The 15,896-nt window shown below is 44.9% G+C and overlaps 1 protein-coding gene across 1 annotated transcript in view; it reads right to left on the reverse strand.

Annotated features, from left to right (window-relative positions):
* The window catches only part of MAN1C1 (mannosidase alpha class 1C member 1), a 163,338-nt gene extending 147,824 nt beyond the window's left edge, over positions 1–15,514 (reverse strand). The window contains exon 1 of the mRNA XM_049774753.1: positions 14,858–15,514. Within this exon, the coding sequence (XP_049630710.1) occupies positions 14,858–15,406 (549 nt within the window). The 5' untranslated portion in view covers positions 15,407–15,514. The remainder of the gene's footprint in view (positions 1–14,857) is intronic.
* Positions 15,515–15,896: the final 382 nt, after the last annotated feature.

Raw genomic sequence — 15,896 nt, forward strand, 5'->3', positions numbered from 1 at the left:
CGAGCCTTCCAGGAGTAATTTCATTTTTTTTGAAGGGGGCCCACGCCCGGCAGTGCTCAGGGGTTACTCCTGGCTATCTGCTCAGAAATAGTACCTGGCAGACACGGGGGACCATAGGGGACACCGGGATTTGAACCAACCACCTTCGGTCCTGGGTTGGCTGCTTGCAAGGCAAACGCCATTGTGCTATCTCTCCGGACCCCCAGGAGTAATTTCTGAGCACAGAGCCAAGAGTAAACCTTGAGTACTTCTGGGTATGGCCCAAAACAAAACAAAACAAAACAAAACAAAACAAAAACAAAAATGTAGAATTATAGTTTTATGCCACAAGCTGTTGTACGGATAAGCTACAAGGTGTCAAGGTGCCAGAGTTCTACTAAGAAAATATCATACACAAGGAAGTCTTGATCTGATGTGTCCAAGACGTGATAAAGCATCATCCCACTGGAGCCCCATCCCTTAGGAACAGATCCCCTGAGGATCTTCCCTGGGCATTTGGAAGACCATATATGGAACCAGGTCCAGAATACTAAGAAAATTAAGTCAGAAACAAAGGAAGCTTCAAACCCAGGTCTAACAAACTTGAATTCATGATCAATAAACTCTTTCCTCAAGTTTAAGAGCATTTTTCCCAGAGAAGAGAGAATCTTCTTATTCACTCCTCTAATCACAGAAAATGCTTCATATTGTTTGACTTCCTCAGCCCTTTCTGAATCATTGCCACACTGGTACCATTCTTAATTACTTAAAGACCAACAACCAGACACAGAGTATCTAGCAGGTCTACAGGGAGGCTGGTGCACAGTCCTGTTTCTGTGAGGGTGTCAGAGCCAAATCTCTGCCCCTTACATGTTCATACACCCTGAAAGTCTTTATTTAGAACTGCCAGGAAGTCTCTAGATAGGACTGCTACTTTTTGTTCCAAAACAGGAACCTTTCTCTATCCAATACTGGGAAGATACAGAGTTGATCACATTTTGTAGGCCATTCTTTAAAATTTCTACTTCTGAAAGCAAGAAACAAGTCTTTTCCCACTGGTTCTTTTTTCCTTTTTTGGAAGGGGGACACACCTGGTAGTGCTCAGGGCTTACTCCTGGTTTTGCATTCAGGGATCACTTCTGGAGAGGTTCAGGGGACCGTATGTGGTGCCAGGGATCAAACCCCAATCACATGTAAGGTAAGTTCCCTACTCACATACTATCACTCTGGCCCTCCACTAGTTCTTACAATTAAAAATAAAAATGACTCTAGAGTTTTGGAAGCTATTTGACAGATACTGAAGATGGGTTCTGGGTAAGTTGAAAAGAGGGGATATGGGGCCGGGTAGGTGGCGCTGGAGGTAAGGTGTCTGCCTTGCAAGCGCTAGCCAAGGAAGGACCGCGGTTCGATCCCCCGGCGTCCCATATGGTTCCCCCAAGCCAGGGGCGATTTCTGAGCACATAGCCAGGAGTAACCCCTGAGCATCAAACGGGTGTGGCCCAAAAACCAAAAAAAAAAAAAAAAAGAGGGGATATTTGCTGCTGATTTAGGTCAAGCACACACACACACACACACACACACACACACACACACACACACACACACACACACACAGTGCCAAAATGTTTTCTTGGGGGAATAAGACTATTTGACAGATACAGAAGATGGGTTCTGGGTAAGTTGAAAAGGGGATATTTGCTGCTGATTTAGGTCTAGCACACACACACACACACACACACACACACACACACACACACACACACACACCACACACACACACACACACACAGTGCCAAAATGTTTTCTTGGGGGAATAAGACTTACCTAGCAGAGTTTAGATTTAACCTCTGCAGAGCTCATTCCAGGAATAAAAATGGGGGAAAGGGATCTTGAAGAAGAGACAAAACTTTCATCCACCATCACTGCCAACCCTAATGAGCCAGCTGAGCTGACAGATTTTACAATGAGCTATGACTTTTACTTCATATTGAACTTTCCTGAATAAGAGAAGAGCTCGGATTTCACAGGCTGTACCTTGGGGGTGCTCCAGTCATAAGAATATTTCTTCCTCTGAGCAAAAAAAAAAAAAAAATCTGTTGTTTGGCCTGTGTGGCTGTTCTATTTTGTTTTGCATTAATTTGTATTTTCTCTCTTTTTTTTTTTTTTTTTTTGCCTCCCTTCTCACCACATTATTTTTGTATGTGGGTGCCAGGATCAACCCTAGAGCCTCCTACATACAAAGAGTGTGCTTTATCACTGAGAAACACTCCCACCCCCATTCAGTAGTGATTAACCAATCAAACTTAAAAAGTGGTCAAGAGGCTAGGGATGTAACTCAGCTGTAGAACATGTGCATGTGATGTCCTGGGTTCAAAATCAATTTTTTTAAACATTTATAAATAGTGATTATTAAACTTAAGGAAAGAAGCCCAGAATAAATACTTGACAGCTTAAAAAATCTGGAAAGCCATGCTAATGAAGGCTGCTGGAACATCACAATAAATATTCCTTCTAACAACTAAAAACAGATGAGCAAAAAATGCACAAATAATTTAAGAAGATATGAATTAGAAATTAGGAGCCCTTCTGAGAACTGTGTTAGCTCTATTCATGATTTGGTTTCAACACAAAGGTATATTTCATGCATTTAGTACCAATTTCCCAAAATAAACAGAATCTCTAAATTGTAAAATGGCACAAAGATATATGCATTAAAGTCAGTGCACTTTTTTTCTGGTGGTGCTTAAAGCTTACTCCTGGCTCCATGCTTAGGAATTACTCCTGGCAGGGTTCAGGGGACAAAACATGGTACTAGGGATCCAACTTGTGCAAGGCAAGCTCTCTAGCCCCCAAAGTTTCCAAAGTTGATGAAAAAAGAAAACCCAAAGACTAATAATCTTTTTTTTTTTTTTTTTTTTTTTGGTTTTTGGGCCACACCCAGCGGTGCTCAGGGGTTACTCCTGTCTGTCTGCTCAGAAATAGCTCCTGGCAGGCACGGGGGACCATATAGGACACTGGGATTCAAACCAACCAACCACCTTTGGTCCTGGATCGGCTGCTTGCAAGGTAAACGCCGCTGTGCTATCTCTCCGGGCCCGAGATTAATAATCTTTTTGTTTTGTTTTGTTTTGTTTTGATTTGTTTTGTTTTTTGGATCACACCTGGCAGTGCTCAGGGGTTACTCCTGGCTGTCTGCTCAGAAATAGCTCCTGGCAGGCACGGGGGACCATATGGGACACCGGGATTCGAACCAACCACCTTTGGTCCTGGATCGGCCACTTGCAAGGCAAACGCCACTGTGCTAACTCTCCAGGCCCGAGACTAATAATCTTAATAAAACTGAAAAATAATTTAAAAAATGATTCCTACATCTAGACATAGGATAGTCAAATTGCTGAAAACTAATTGCAAAGAGAAAATTGACGGTACCCAAAGTCCTGTTAAGGGTAAGACATTTTATTCAGAAGAACATACATAGCCTCATATCAGAAACAGTGCATATTATACAGTAGTGAATCTTCCATGTAAATAGAGAAAAAACTCACCTAATTAAAGCAATTATATCCTTTCAAAATGAAGGCAAAATAGAGACACATTCTCTCTAAACAAGAACTGAAGAAGTTATCACTATCCTACTTACACTACAAAAGTGTTAAACAGAAGTTTTGTTTTTCAAGGCTGAAGAAAAAATGTCAGATATTCAGACATAGTAAGAGGAATAAAAATAATTATAAATGGTAAGTATGTGAGTGAATAAAAGGATTGATTTATCAACTTATAAAAACTGACTTCTTGTGAGAGGGAAGAGGTTAAGGCCCGTGCCTTGCAACCTCTTGGCCCCAGTTAAAATCCCTACCATCACATATGGCCCCCTGAGTTCTGTCAGGCTTCACTCCTGAGACAGAGCCAGGAATAGCTCCTGAGCACCACTAAGTGTGGCTCAGGTTCAATCACTAGCCCAGTGCTTCTCAATTATTTTCTGTCATGCCCCCCTAGGAAGAATAAAACATTTTTGCACCCCCCGCGTAACTGTAAATAGTATCTTTATTAAAAAAAAAAAACGTGAACCTGCAAAACAAAAATATATAAAATAATTTGAGCTGATTTTTTAATCAGAGGTGATGTCTGGATTAATGGCTACAATGAGCACGTTTTGCAATGCATAGCTTTTCGAAGCAGGGTTTGAAGCAGGACACAGCAACTCAGCTCCAGAGACATACAGAGACATAAACACAGGGCTTAGCTTGTTATGACAGTGTTTGCCGAGGTCAAACACACTCCCCTTTACCTTTACGGAGCCCCCCAGGGAGGCGCCCCACTATTTGAGAACCACTGCATTAGCCCCACATGATTTCCTGAATACTGCTATGAAGTAAGTCCCATCACAGGGCTGAATAAAAACCTGAAAAAAAAATCTATAACAAAAAAGAGAAAAATAGCAAGAAATTTAAAATTAATTATTAAAATAAGCCCCATAACTTAAAAGAATTAAATTACTTGAAAGCAAAATTAACAAAACTCACATTAGAAATATACAAAAGCAGGCTAGAGAGCTAGTACAGTGCAGGTGAGATACTTGCCTCACATGTGACTGACCTGTATTGGTCCCCAGTATCACATATCATTCCCTAATGCATTGTCAGGAGTGAGCCAGATGTGATCCCTGAGTACAAAGCCAGGAGTAAACCTAAGCCCTGTGTGCCCCCCAAGAAAGAAAGAAAGAAAGAAAGAAAGAAAGAAAGAAAGAAAGAAAGAAAGAAAGAGAGAGAGAGAGAGAGAGAGAGAGGGAGGGAGGGAGGGAGGGAGGGAGGGAGGGAGGGAGGGAGGGAGGGAGGGAGGGAGGGAGGAAGGAAGGAAGGAAGGAAGGAAGGAAGGAAGGAAGGAAGGAAGGAAGGAAAGAAAGAAAGAAAGAAAGAAAGAAAGAAAGAAAGAAAGAAAGAAAGAAAGAAAGAAAGAAAGAAAGAAAGAAAGAAAGAAAGAAAGAAAGAAAGAAAGAAAGAAAGAAAGAAAGAAAGAAAGAAAGAAAAAGGGGGCAGAAAAGACAGCACAGTGGTAGGGCATTTGCCTTGCAAGCAGCAGATCCAGGATGGATGGTGGTTTGAATCTCGGCATCCCATTTGGTCCCCTGTGCCTGCCAGGAGCAATTTCTGAGCACGAAGGGAGGGAGGGAGGGAGGGAGGGAGGGAGGGAAGGGAGGGAGGGGAGGGAGGGAGGGAGAGGGAGGGAGGGAGGAAGGAAGGAAGGAAGGAAGGAAGGAAGGAAGGAAGGAAGAAAGAAAGAAAGAAAGAAAGAAAGAAAGAAAGAAAGAAAGAAAGAAAGAAAGAAAGAAAGAAAGAAAGAAAGAAAGAAAGAAAGAAAGAAAGAAAGAGAAAGAAAGAAAGAAAGAGAAAGAAAGAAAGGAAGAGAAAGAAAGAAAGAAAGAAAGAAAGAAAGAAAGAAAGAAAGAAAGAAAGAAAGAAAGAAAGAAAGAAAGAAAGAAAGAAAGAAAGAAAGAAAGAAAGAAAGAAAGAAAGAAAGAAAGAAAGAAAGAAAAAGATACAGAAAGTAGGGGGGTTGGAGAGATAAAACTGCATTGGGGCATATGCCTTGCATGCAGCCGACCTGGGAGGGACTTGGTTTGATTCCCAGCATCTCATATGGTCCCCTAGTCTGCCAGGGGTGATTTCTGAGTGCAGAGCCAGGAGTGACCCCAAGTGTGGCCCAAGAATCAATTAATCAATTAATAAAGTTTAAAAAAAAGATACAGAAAGTAAAAAAATGTAAAAATAATTATCTATTAAATTAACTCATCACACATACAAACAACAGCAACTGCAGCAGCAGCAAACAAAACCCTAGACCTATTTGGCTTCACCAGTGAGTTTAGCAAATGTTAAGAGGAGCCTAGGGGCTGGCAAGGTGGTGCTAGAGGTAAGGTGTCTGTCTTGCAAGCGCTAGCCAAGGAAGGACCGCAGTTCGATGCCCCAGCGTCCCATATGGTCCCCCCAAGCCATGGGCGATTTCTGAGTGCTTAGCAGGAGTAACCCCTGAGCATCAAACGGGTGTGACCCTAAAAACCAAAAAAAAAAAAAAAAAAGAGGAGCCAGAAATATTGTGGATAAGGTAAGGTAGTCAACCCAATTTTGATCCCTAGCACTACAAATGGTCTCCTGAGCACTGCCTGGTGTGGTCCCAAAACAAACAAACTTGTTTGTGTCCCACAAACATTTTCAAAAATTAGAAACCCTTTTTCAGTTTATTTTATAAGACCAACATAATTTTCCACCAAAAATCAAAGGGTTTTTTTTAAAGAAAACCTATAGACCAACATCCCTCAGAAAACAGAGATACATAATTCTAAGCAGTGCTCAGGAAATTTGTGGGGCCCCCTGATGATTCTCTGCCAATTGTACCTGTCTGTTCAGTGTAAGGGCTTAAGGGTGTGAAGTAATGCCAGGGCTACTCAGACCACTTCATCAATGCTGGGAACCTCCAGGGTCATCCCCCATGATGCCTGGAGGACCATATGGTGCCAAGGAATCAAACCTGGGTTGGGCACATGTTAGACACACCCCCTAAATACTGTGCTATTTGCAGAATCCTGGGAGTATATTTCTTAGAATTGTAATTAAAATACTAGAAACCAATTGCTAGTTTACTAGCATTTAAAGGAATCAAAGCAGAGCGAGAAATATAGCACAAAAGGCTAGAGAACATGCCTTAAATGAGAGATCCTGGGTTTGATCACCAGACCACAAAGTTATCCTCGTACTACAGATGTAGTAGCCCTTGGTGATCCCTAAATACCGAAGTGTCCAAGCACTGAACCATCAACCCATAACACTGGGTCAAATATTACTCAAGTGTTTCTGGCTCTCTCCCCCAACTGACACACTAGGGGAGTCCATCCCACAAATAGAACCAAAAATATACTGCCTTGGCCCAAAAGGAACCAACCCCTATAGGAAGTGGGTTGGTGATAAGAAAAAGAGGGAGGGCCACTTAGAACTTGAGTTCTCACAATTCTTTCTTTTTTTTTGTCACACCCAGCAGCGTTCAGGGGTTACTTCTGGCTCTATGCTCAGAAATCGCTCCTGGCAGGCTCAGGGGACCATATGGGATGCCGGGATTTGAACCACTGACCTTCTGCATGCAAGGCATGCAAGGCCATGCTATCTCTCCGGCCCCAAGTTCTCAGAATTCTTTGAGAGGTCTTCAATTTGATCTCTTTTTGTTTGTTTTTGGGGTTTTTTTTTTTTTTCTGTTTGGTGAGAATTTTTTGTTTTTGGCCACACCCATCAATGCTTACTCCTGGCAGGCTTGGTGGATCATATGGGGTGCTTGGGATCGAACCTGGGTTGGCCACAGGCAAGGCAAGCACCCTACCCACTGTACTCTCTCCAGCCCTCCAATTTAGTTTCTTATCATCTGCCATAAGCACACAAAGTTAAGAAAGTCTGTTGATCCTTTTCCCAAACTATGCACATTCACGGTATTAGATCTTGGCCTTAGGTAGAAAGAAATCAAGATCGAGGGCTCATGGCATGAGTAAGGCTTTTCCTGTTTGACTGCAGGTGCACAGAACTTAAATAACAACAAATAAGTTTGGTTTGTGGATCTTGGTTCATCAATCATCTGTATTGTGTCCATCATCCTTTAATAAGCCTCCCCTAACTAGGCCATGAAAGCAAGGCACAGAGTGAATTTCCTAAGGTTCCCCACCTCAGCTGATGTAGACTCAACTTAGGACATGAAAGATAGGTGCCTTCTCCCACCACAGGCAGTCCTCCCAGGTCTGGAGGTCCACCTGTTTACTAAGCTGCTTTTCTCCATGAGGCTTTCCAACCTACAAGCCTGATTTATTTTTTTCAATAAGAGAATATATGTAAGTCCCTTTAAACCTGATATATATATATATATATATATATATATATATATATATATATATATATAATGATATTTTTCTTTTGGTGGAGTAATGGATCAGTCTTTGGGGAAAGCTAGAGAAAAGGCATTTCTTGAGCTATAATCAGTAACTCTGAAAACTACAGAAGAATCTATATTCTTACCCCTCTACTAAACATACTGTGAAATAAACAACTGACTTTTAAAAGTCATTGTACTGGCTTGCTCTTCAAGTCTGTGTTCTCCCTTGAACACGTATCATGCTTGCTTTTCTTTGTTTCTTTTCTTGCATATTTCTACTCTGGATAAATCCAGGTTCTCTCTTAAACACATTATTTTCCCCTTTTCTCCCTCTCACATCTTTCTAAGCAAGTTTCATTCAATATAAACTAGCTTTACTAAAAAATAAAAAGTTATACTTCTAGACTAATACTAAAGACACTAATACGAAAGACAACTCTAGTTAAGGATGTGAGACTTCAGAAGGAATTGTTCCTGAATGCCTGCACTTAATCCCAGCCAAATTATGGAGCAACTTAAAATAAAAGTAGCTGCAGGTGTTAGGTTGTACACCTGGTGGGGACAAGGTGTAAGCATTATTCTCTTTGCAGCTCTCAGTTCAATGGAAGAAAAAGTGATTCAGGATATGAGTCCCCCATGGGATTTGTCCAGTTATTATAGGCCCATCTTCATATCTACATAAAAATGAATCATAGAGCAGAACAAGAGTGAAACTAAAGGACAGGGGCGGGAAGTGGAGTGTGGGGGGAGATCTTTTATGGTGAAGCAACTTAGCTCTTAGGAGAAAAGCTATTTAAATCTGAGGTATTCCTAATATTAATTATCCCGAACATCTCATCAGCTCAGATTCACATGCTACAAAGAATATAAAGCCTTTTAATTTGCCTACCTGTCCCAAGCACCGGCAATGATAAATCAGATACACAGAGAAACCACACATGACTAACGAACCAGGGCATTAATGGCGAGCAAAGATCATTTGCCAAGATGACTTATTCAGACACTGTCACAAATCATAACGAATAATATCCTGGAGTCTTGACCCAGCAAGCATGGAGAGCCAGAGCTGGGACATGAAACACTCCTTGCCAAGTCACAGGTACCTCAAGACAATATTCCCATCCTCCAGGTGCCTGCTATCCAGGCATTAAAGTCTTTGCTCAGGTACACATAGTACATACAACGTACTCCCTTCAACTTAGACATGCACTTGGAAAGTTACTGCAAACTCTAAAAGCCCTGATGGAAGCTGGAGAAATAGTGCAACAGGCTGGAGTGTATGCTTCACATGTAGGAACCGTGGACTGGAATCCCTGTCACCACCTTCCTCCAAGTACCCCCAAGCCCAGAGTAGCTCCTAAGCACCTGTGTGGTCCATAAAACCCAAATAAATAAATAAAAGGCCTCATGGAGATCATGTTGCTGTTAAGACTGCTTAGAATTCCAGGGAGTTTCTATTACTAGTAACAATTAAATCTTTATTGTAGCCATTCATTCAAGTGCCTGAGCTACAACTAGGTGTCAGTTCTTCAAAGTACTTGGGCGGATACAGAAACAAAACAGCAACCAAATGAGACTAAGGGCTAGAGAAAGTCCCCTAAATGCCGATCTTCATATTTTTCCATAAAATTGTCCCCAGAGATGGATTAGTGGTTTCCCTGGCATGATTAAAACTCAAATCCAGAAGTGCATAAAGGTGCTGGCAGAGGGGACTAAGCAGGAGTGAAATTCAACACAGGACCTTCATATGGTTTGGGGTAGCCCCTCTCCAGTACTGTGTTTTCACAGCGCCATCCAGACTTCCCCTCCCTTTAACAAAAGCTTCTTGGGGTGGAGTGATAGCGTAGCAGTAGGGTGTTTGCCTTGCACGCGGGTGACCCAAGATGGACCTCGGTTTGATCCCTGCATCCGATATAGTCCCCCCCAAGCCAAAAGCGATTTCTGAGTGCATAGCCAGGAGTAAGCCCTGAGCATTACCGGGTGTGACCCCAAAAACAAACAAACCAAAAAGCTTCTTCACTGGCAGGGATCAGCAACCAGCCATCCAGAACTAGCAACCAGGATCCAGGAGAGCTGGGATCCTTTCATTGAGATGTAACCCTGACAAGTTACATTCTTCCAACTCCTCATGAGTGAGAAAAGGCTGATGAATTTCAATGTTTAAGAAACCCACCTTTGGCTCAGGTCCCTATAATAATGATAATAACTTGCTCTATTATCACCATATCTGAAGGGAAAGGCTGTTAACGAGCCATTTTCCATTCTTGCCAACACCTTTACTCTTTATGGTCACAAGCTGAGGCTCCGTCATTGTTCAAGCCCACTGCTTAAGTTCAATACGGGTGATAGGAATGATTGACTCAGTCAAGGGTATGAATGAATAATATCTATGGCTGGCTGGATGCCAGTGATATAAAAGAATCACCTCCACTGCCAGCAGCACACCGCTGTCCCGAACTTCATGGAACAAAGACATAAAAACAGTGGGAAAGCCTGACTGCTACAGGGTCAATGATCACACTCACTGTTGCTTCAGAACCAGGACTTAGAAGAATTTGCAGCCTTATTTGTCACTCCCTCAACCAACTGCCTTTATTTTATTGCCGTTTCTCCTGTGAATCAGGAAGGTTGGGAGGCAGGCTACACCCAGCAATGCTTGGCCCAAAAGCAAGGACCTGAGACTCTGGTATTTTGGCCAGTGGTGCTGATATAGGAAGAATAAAAATTAGAGGGTTTTGATCCTCATGCATTCCTTTACTACTGTTAATTTCTGTTTTAAAAAAAGTTCTATTCTATTACATGTTATCTGTATCACAACCCTGTGGTAAAGTTAGGGGCATAAACAGGTTGCTAAGCAGGTAACTAGGAGGCAGGGTCTCTGAGTGACCCATTCTAGATCCTGAATAATGATGACAAACCCTAAGTCATAAGTTACGATTCAGAACAGAAGGACCCAGACCAACCTGTTACCTAGAGGAAGGGAAGCTGGTTCATCAAAACAACTACTAAATTGATAAAAAAAAAAAAATCTATATAGAACCTAAAACAATATATCCACCACAAAGATTCCCACCAAGAAAGACTTCTCCTTAAGTCCCCTGTCATGCCCTCCTGCCTCAATATACCTCAAAGTATTATCACCAAGTAACCAACTGAGAAACTCCATTCTTTTGCTCTTGTTCCCTTTTCCCCACAAGTATGCTGCTCTGTTGCTAGGAATCTTCCTATTTAAAGCATCTGTACCTTTGCTCTGGTCTACAATTTCAGGTGATTTCCTAGTTGTGGTCCTTCTTGACCTTAATTAAATCTTGCCTTCTCTTATTTTTGGTGTGCAAATTCCATTATAACAGTGTTAGAAGTCAGAACTGTACAGAGGCCACCAGAGCCAAACCCAGTGGGATTCAGAATTCAGTGTTGGGCTTGAACTCAGGGCTTCATATATGCTAGGCACATCTTTACTATTTGACTCATATGACTGGCCCACTCAACCCATTTTGATGAAGAAAAAAGTAAGATCCAGGAAGGAAATTTGTTTGCTCAATGTCCAAGAGTTAACAGTTGAAGAGATTTGAATCTGTGTTTTTATTTGAGTGGGAGGTTGGTTTTGAGGGTCATTTCTGGCAATTCTCAGGGGGCAGTCCCAATTTTATTTCCAAGGTCATTCCTGGTGGTACTCTGTTGTCTGGGTTTTCTTTTTCCAGCACATTGCCTCATCTAATGGCCTCACATTGCCCCCTTCCTTGCTCGCCCCCCATTTTTGTTTGTTTTGGCAGTGTCAGGGATCAAACCCAGGACCTCACATATGCAAAGCTCTGTTGTTAAGCACATGCCCAGATCTCTGGGCCCAAAATTTTGAAGGAGAAAGAGCTGCTTCTAGTGACATATTATTTCCTGAGCCTTATACACCCAGAACATGCAGCTTCAACCGATCTTATCAGCTGACCTTGTGCCCGTGGCCATCACTCAAACTAGAATAGAATGTTCATGAATAGATTTTGTTGATCTAGAGCCTGTGGGTGTCCAGTCTTTTTTCATTCTCGTTTATTACTCCTCTCGATGTTCACTTACACTTTAAAAACCTCATTTTATAAGAACATAGTCCCTTTTATCTGATGCTAGCTCCAGCTCTGCTCCTGGGATCTAATCAATCCGTGTCTAGAAATAAACAAGGTAGTGTAGAAAGCAAGTGTCCCTTTTATGAAAACAGACATCTTTCTAAAATGACCTCCCCTTGGGCAGGTCACAGAGAGACATTTTGATGAGAAGATAAGACAACCCCTAGCAGCAGTCATGTAAACCATTCTGTAACAGGTTTCAAGGAAGGTAACTGAATAGCTAATGCAAAACTCTGCCTCACATATGTTCAGTTTGGTAAGGGGATCACAATTAAGGAGCCAGAAAAAAAAAAACAGTAAGTTTCAAGCAGAAAAATTGCTATAGTCTAGCCCTCTCCATTCTGAGGAGCTAAGTTTGGTGAGCAGTAATTGTGGGTATAGGTAAATGATCGGCTAGCCACTACCAGAGTCACATGGAGATGCCAGATAGAATGACCCAGATATCTGACAATCTACAGACCACCACCCTTCATGCTATTTTATACCCACCTGCATAGTCATTACTTCACCTCCTACAACAACCAGCTTTTGCAGTAAGTCCCCATCATCAGTCTCCACTGGCAAGGAAAATTGTCTCCGTGGAGGAACAGAATCAAGTTCTCCCACTAGTCAGCCCATGTATCTCCCAGATTTTGGGAAAGGAAATTAGATTAGCTATGAATACAGGGTCCTGGGAAACCCCTCTTCTGCTGCCCTTTTTTTTTTTTTTTTTTTTTTGGTTTTTGGATCATACCCGGCAGCGCTCAGGGGTAGTTACTTCTGGCTACACGTACAGAAATCGCTCCTGGCAGGCTCAGGGGACCATATGGGATGCTGGAATTTGAACTAATGACCTTCTGCATGAAAGGCAAACGCCTTACCTCCGTGCTATCTCTCCGGCCCCTGCTGCTTTCTTTTTTTTGACTTTTGACCCACACCAGACAGTGCTCAAGGGGTATTTTTGGCTCAGGAGGGATTGCTCCTGGTGGTACTTGGGGATCATGTGGTGGCAGAGATAGAACCTGGGGTTCCAGCATGCAAAGTGTGTGTTCTACCCTGGACATCTCTCCAGACCTGGGAAAAACAGGTTAGTATAGGAGTTAGTTAATTCTTGGTCCTTTGGAAAACCTTTTTGGAAAAGTATGGTGTCTGGGTGCTGAAAGAAGGTAAAGTGATATACATGATACCCCTTGGTAACAATATTGCAAACTACAGTGTCTAAAAGGAAAATAAAGAAGAAAAACCAAGGAAAGGAGAGAGGAAGAGAGATAGAAAGGGGGAAAAAGAAAAATGTCTGCCATAATGACAGGCAGGGGCAAGGGGAAACTGGGGACATTGGTGGGAATATGCACTGGTGAAGGGATGGGTGTTGGACACTGTATGACTGAAACTCGAACAACACTGTAACTGTATCTCAGGGTGATTCAATTAAAATGTATTAAAAAAATAAAATATATGGTAACTCTGGGTATGTCATGAAAATCTCTGTGTGTGCAGTTTATATGTAATTTCACTGGGGGAGTCACTCCCCTCTAAAGAGGTTTTAAAGATCTGGGATACTCAGAGGCAGCTCTAAGAAATGGGACTACAGGAGGTCCAGGTGGCTATTCAACAACACAGTTCTCTAACCAAAACAGGAAAAACTAAGCTCCCTCTTAGCTAAAGCAGTTTCGAATTAACCTTATAAAAACTAAGCATACACACACAGCAAGGACTCGATTTCCTTTTGTTGATGTCACAAAATGTCCTGTGATGCTAGCTAAGACACTAGCAATCTAAACAAGGTTTACTGTGGAAAGGCTGAGTAACAGCAGAGATTAAAGTTAGAGTTGGACCTTGGGAGGACAGATAATCCAGACAAGAAGGACACAACCACCCTCTGCCATCAGTTGGGTTAGGACTTGAAAGGACAGGAGTTTTCCCCTAGAAACCAGGCAGACTTCCTTCTCATCCCAGCAAACCCAGAGGTCTAGGCAGAAGCAGCTCCTTCCTCTGGGCCCACAGGGAAGGGCTTTTTGGGGAGCAACTCCTTTCTAGGGAGAAGACCCTGGCCCCAGCCCAATGTTTGCCCATAGCCCCCTCGTGGCCTGGGAGTGTCACTGCAGCTTTCTCTGTAGCACGGAGCAGAACCCTCAGGCAAGCAGGTTTAACAAAGGTCTAAGAGTATTTACTCCTGAGTGGTGACCTGGACATATCTTTAAACTGGACATATCTTTAAAGGCTGTGTCAGCTTCAGTTTCTTAAACTCAGACTCAAAAAGTTATCTTTCTAAACACCCTCCAATACAATTCTTACAGGGAACAAGTCCAAGACCTGCTTCCTTAAGTCAATAACCTCAGAGCTTCGTAACATTACAGACTGACTTATTGATCATTCCTTCCCGCATCATATAGTTATATACAATTGTTTCCAAGCTCAATAGAAACAGTAAGCGCCACAAAGGGTCTTTGATTTGTAGGTTGCTGGCTAGATCACGAGATACTTGTAAGACATCAAATCCACCTCAAAGTCTGCATTTCCAGGTAGTTAAGTGCTCTGGGGAGTCCAGAAAAGGACGCAAAGAATGCGAGCCTTGGCTCTGAGCAAGTCCACTCATGAATGTGAACTCCACAAAAAGACAGCTCCAGACCACCTAGAAAACTCAGTATCTGGGGGCTGGGCGCACTGGGCCGGGTGGTCCTGCTACCAGCTGTCAGGGATGGGGATAAATAGGCGAACCCCGCAGTGGGAAAGTGCGCAGTAAGGAGCAAAGGGGGGCAAGTTTGGAAGAAGGTTGCAGACGGAGTGAGCCTGGGGGGCTTCCTGTCCCCCATAACCCTACCGAATAGAGGCAGGGAAAGGGAGCACCGGGCAGCGAGCCGCGGGGAGGGAGTCCTTACCTCCCTGATCTTCTCCCGCTGGCTTCCAACTAGGCTCGGGGGCTCCTGCCTCTCGTTGGCCTTAGTCCCCAGAACCGGGTGGCGGAGGCGAGCCCGGAAAGCGTGGAAATCGAAGCTAAACGGGACGCTTTGCTCCTGGGCTCTGGGGGCCGTGAGGCCGCTGCTCCGAGGCGCCGTGGCCTCCTCCCGGGGCCGGGTGGGCAGCGTGGTGCGCCGCAGCCACCCCTTCCTGCGCCGGGCACCGGCCGCGCCGCGGAGCTCCTCTGCCCCCGGGGCCGGGGCGGCGGGCGCCGGGTTGGGAGGCGAGTCCCGCGCGCGGGCCAGGGGGTGCCCGGCCACTTCGGCCACCACCTCCAGGGCGGGCTGCTGGGTCCGGGGCGCCAGGAAGAGGCGCTTGAGGCGGGAGGAGTTGGGCAGGAGGAAGAGGGCCCCGAAGCACAGGGTGACGAGGCCCGAGAGGAAGAGCAGGAAGAGGAACTTCTGCGGCAGCCGCAGCCCCCACGAGCACGGCGAGGCCGGCGCGAAGCCCGGCACCTTCCTCATGAGCATCGCGGCCGGACCCGGGCTTGGCGCGGGGCTCGGGGCTCGGGCTCGGGCCGGCCCGCTCGAGCACCGTCAGTCCGCGGGCGAGAGGCGAGAGGCGAGAGGCGCTGCCCCGGGCGGGGTGGGGGTCCCTCCGAGTTTCGCCGCTTGGGGGCCCGTTGCTGAAGTTGCGGGAGTTTGGAGCGAGCCTCCTCCCGCGGCGGGGCGGGGCGGGGCGGGACGGGACGGGACGGGACGCGAGCAACGGCCCTCCGCGGGCCCGGGCGACGGGGTCGGGCAGCAACGCTCGGGGCCCGGGCCCGCGCGCCGGCCGGTCCCCGCGGGCCCCGCGGGCCTCTCACATGCCGGGGGGCGCCGAGGGAGGGGGCGGGCGGGGGCGCGGGCCTCGGCCCCCCCACTCCCGGCCCAAAGTTTCCGCCGCGGGAGCAGCTGTCGGAGAAGGGCTCAGGGGCGTGAGGCGGCGGCGGCGGCGGCGGCGGGGCTGGCTCGGTCCGCG

Source organism: Suncus etruscus, chromosome 6 (assembly GCF_024139225.1).
Source record: "Suncus etruscus isolate mSunEtr1 chromosome 6, mSunEtr1.pri.cur, whole genome shotgun sequence".
Taxonomy (NCBI): domain Eukaryota; kingdom Metazoa; phylum Chordata; class Mammalia; order Eulipotyphla; family Soricidae; genus Suncus; species Suncus etruscus.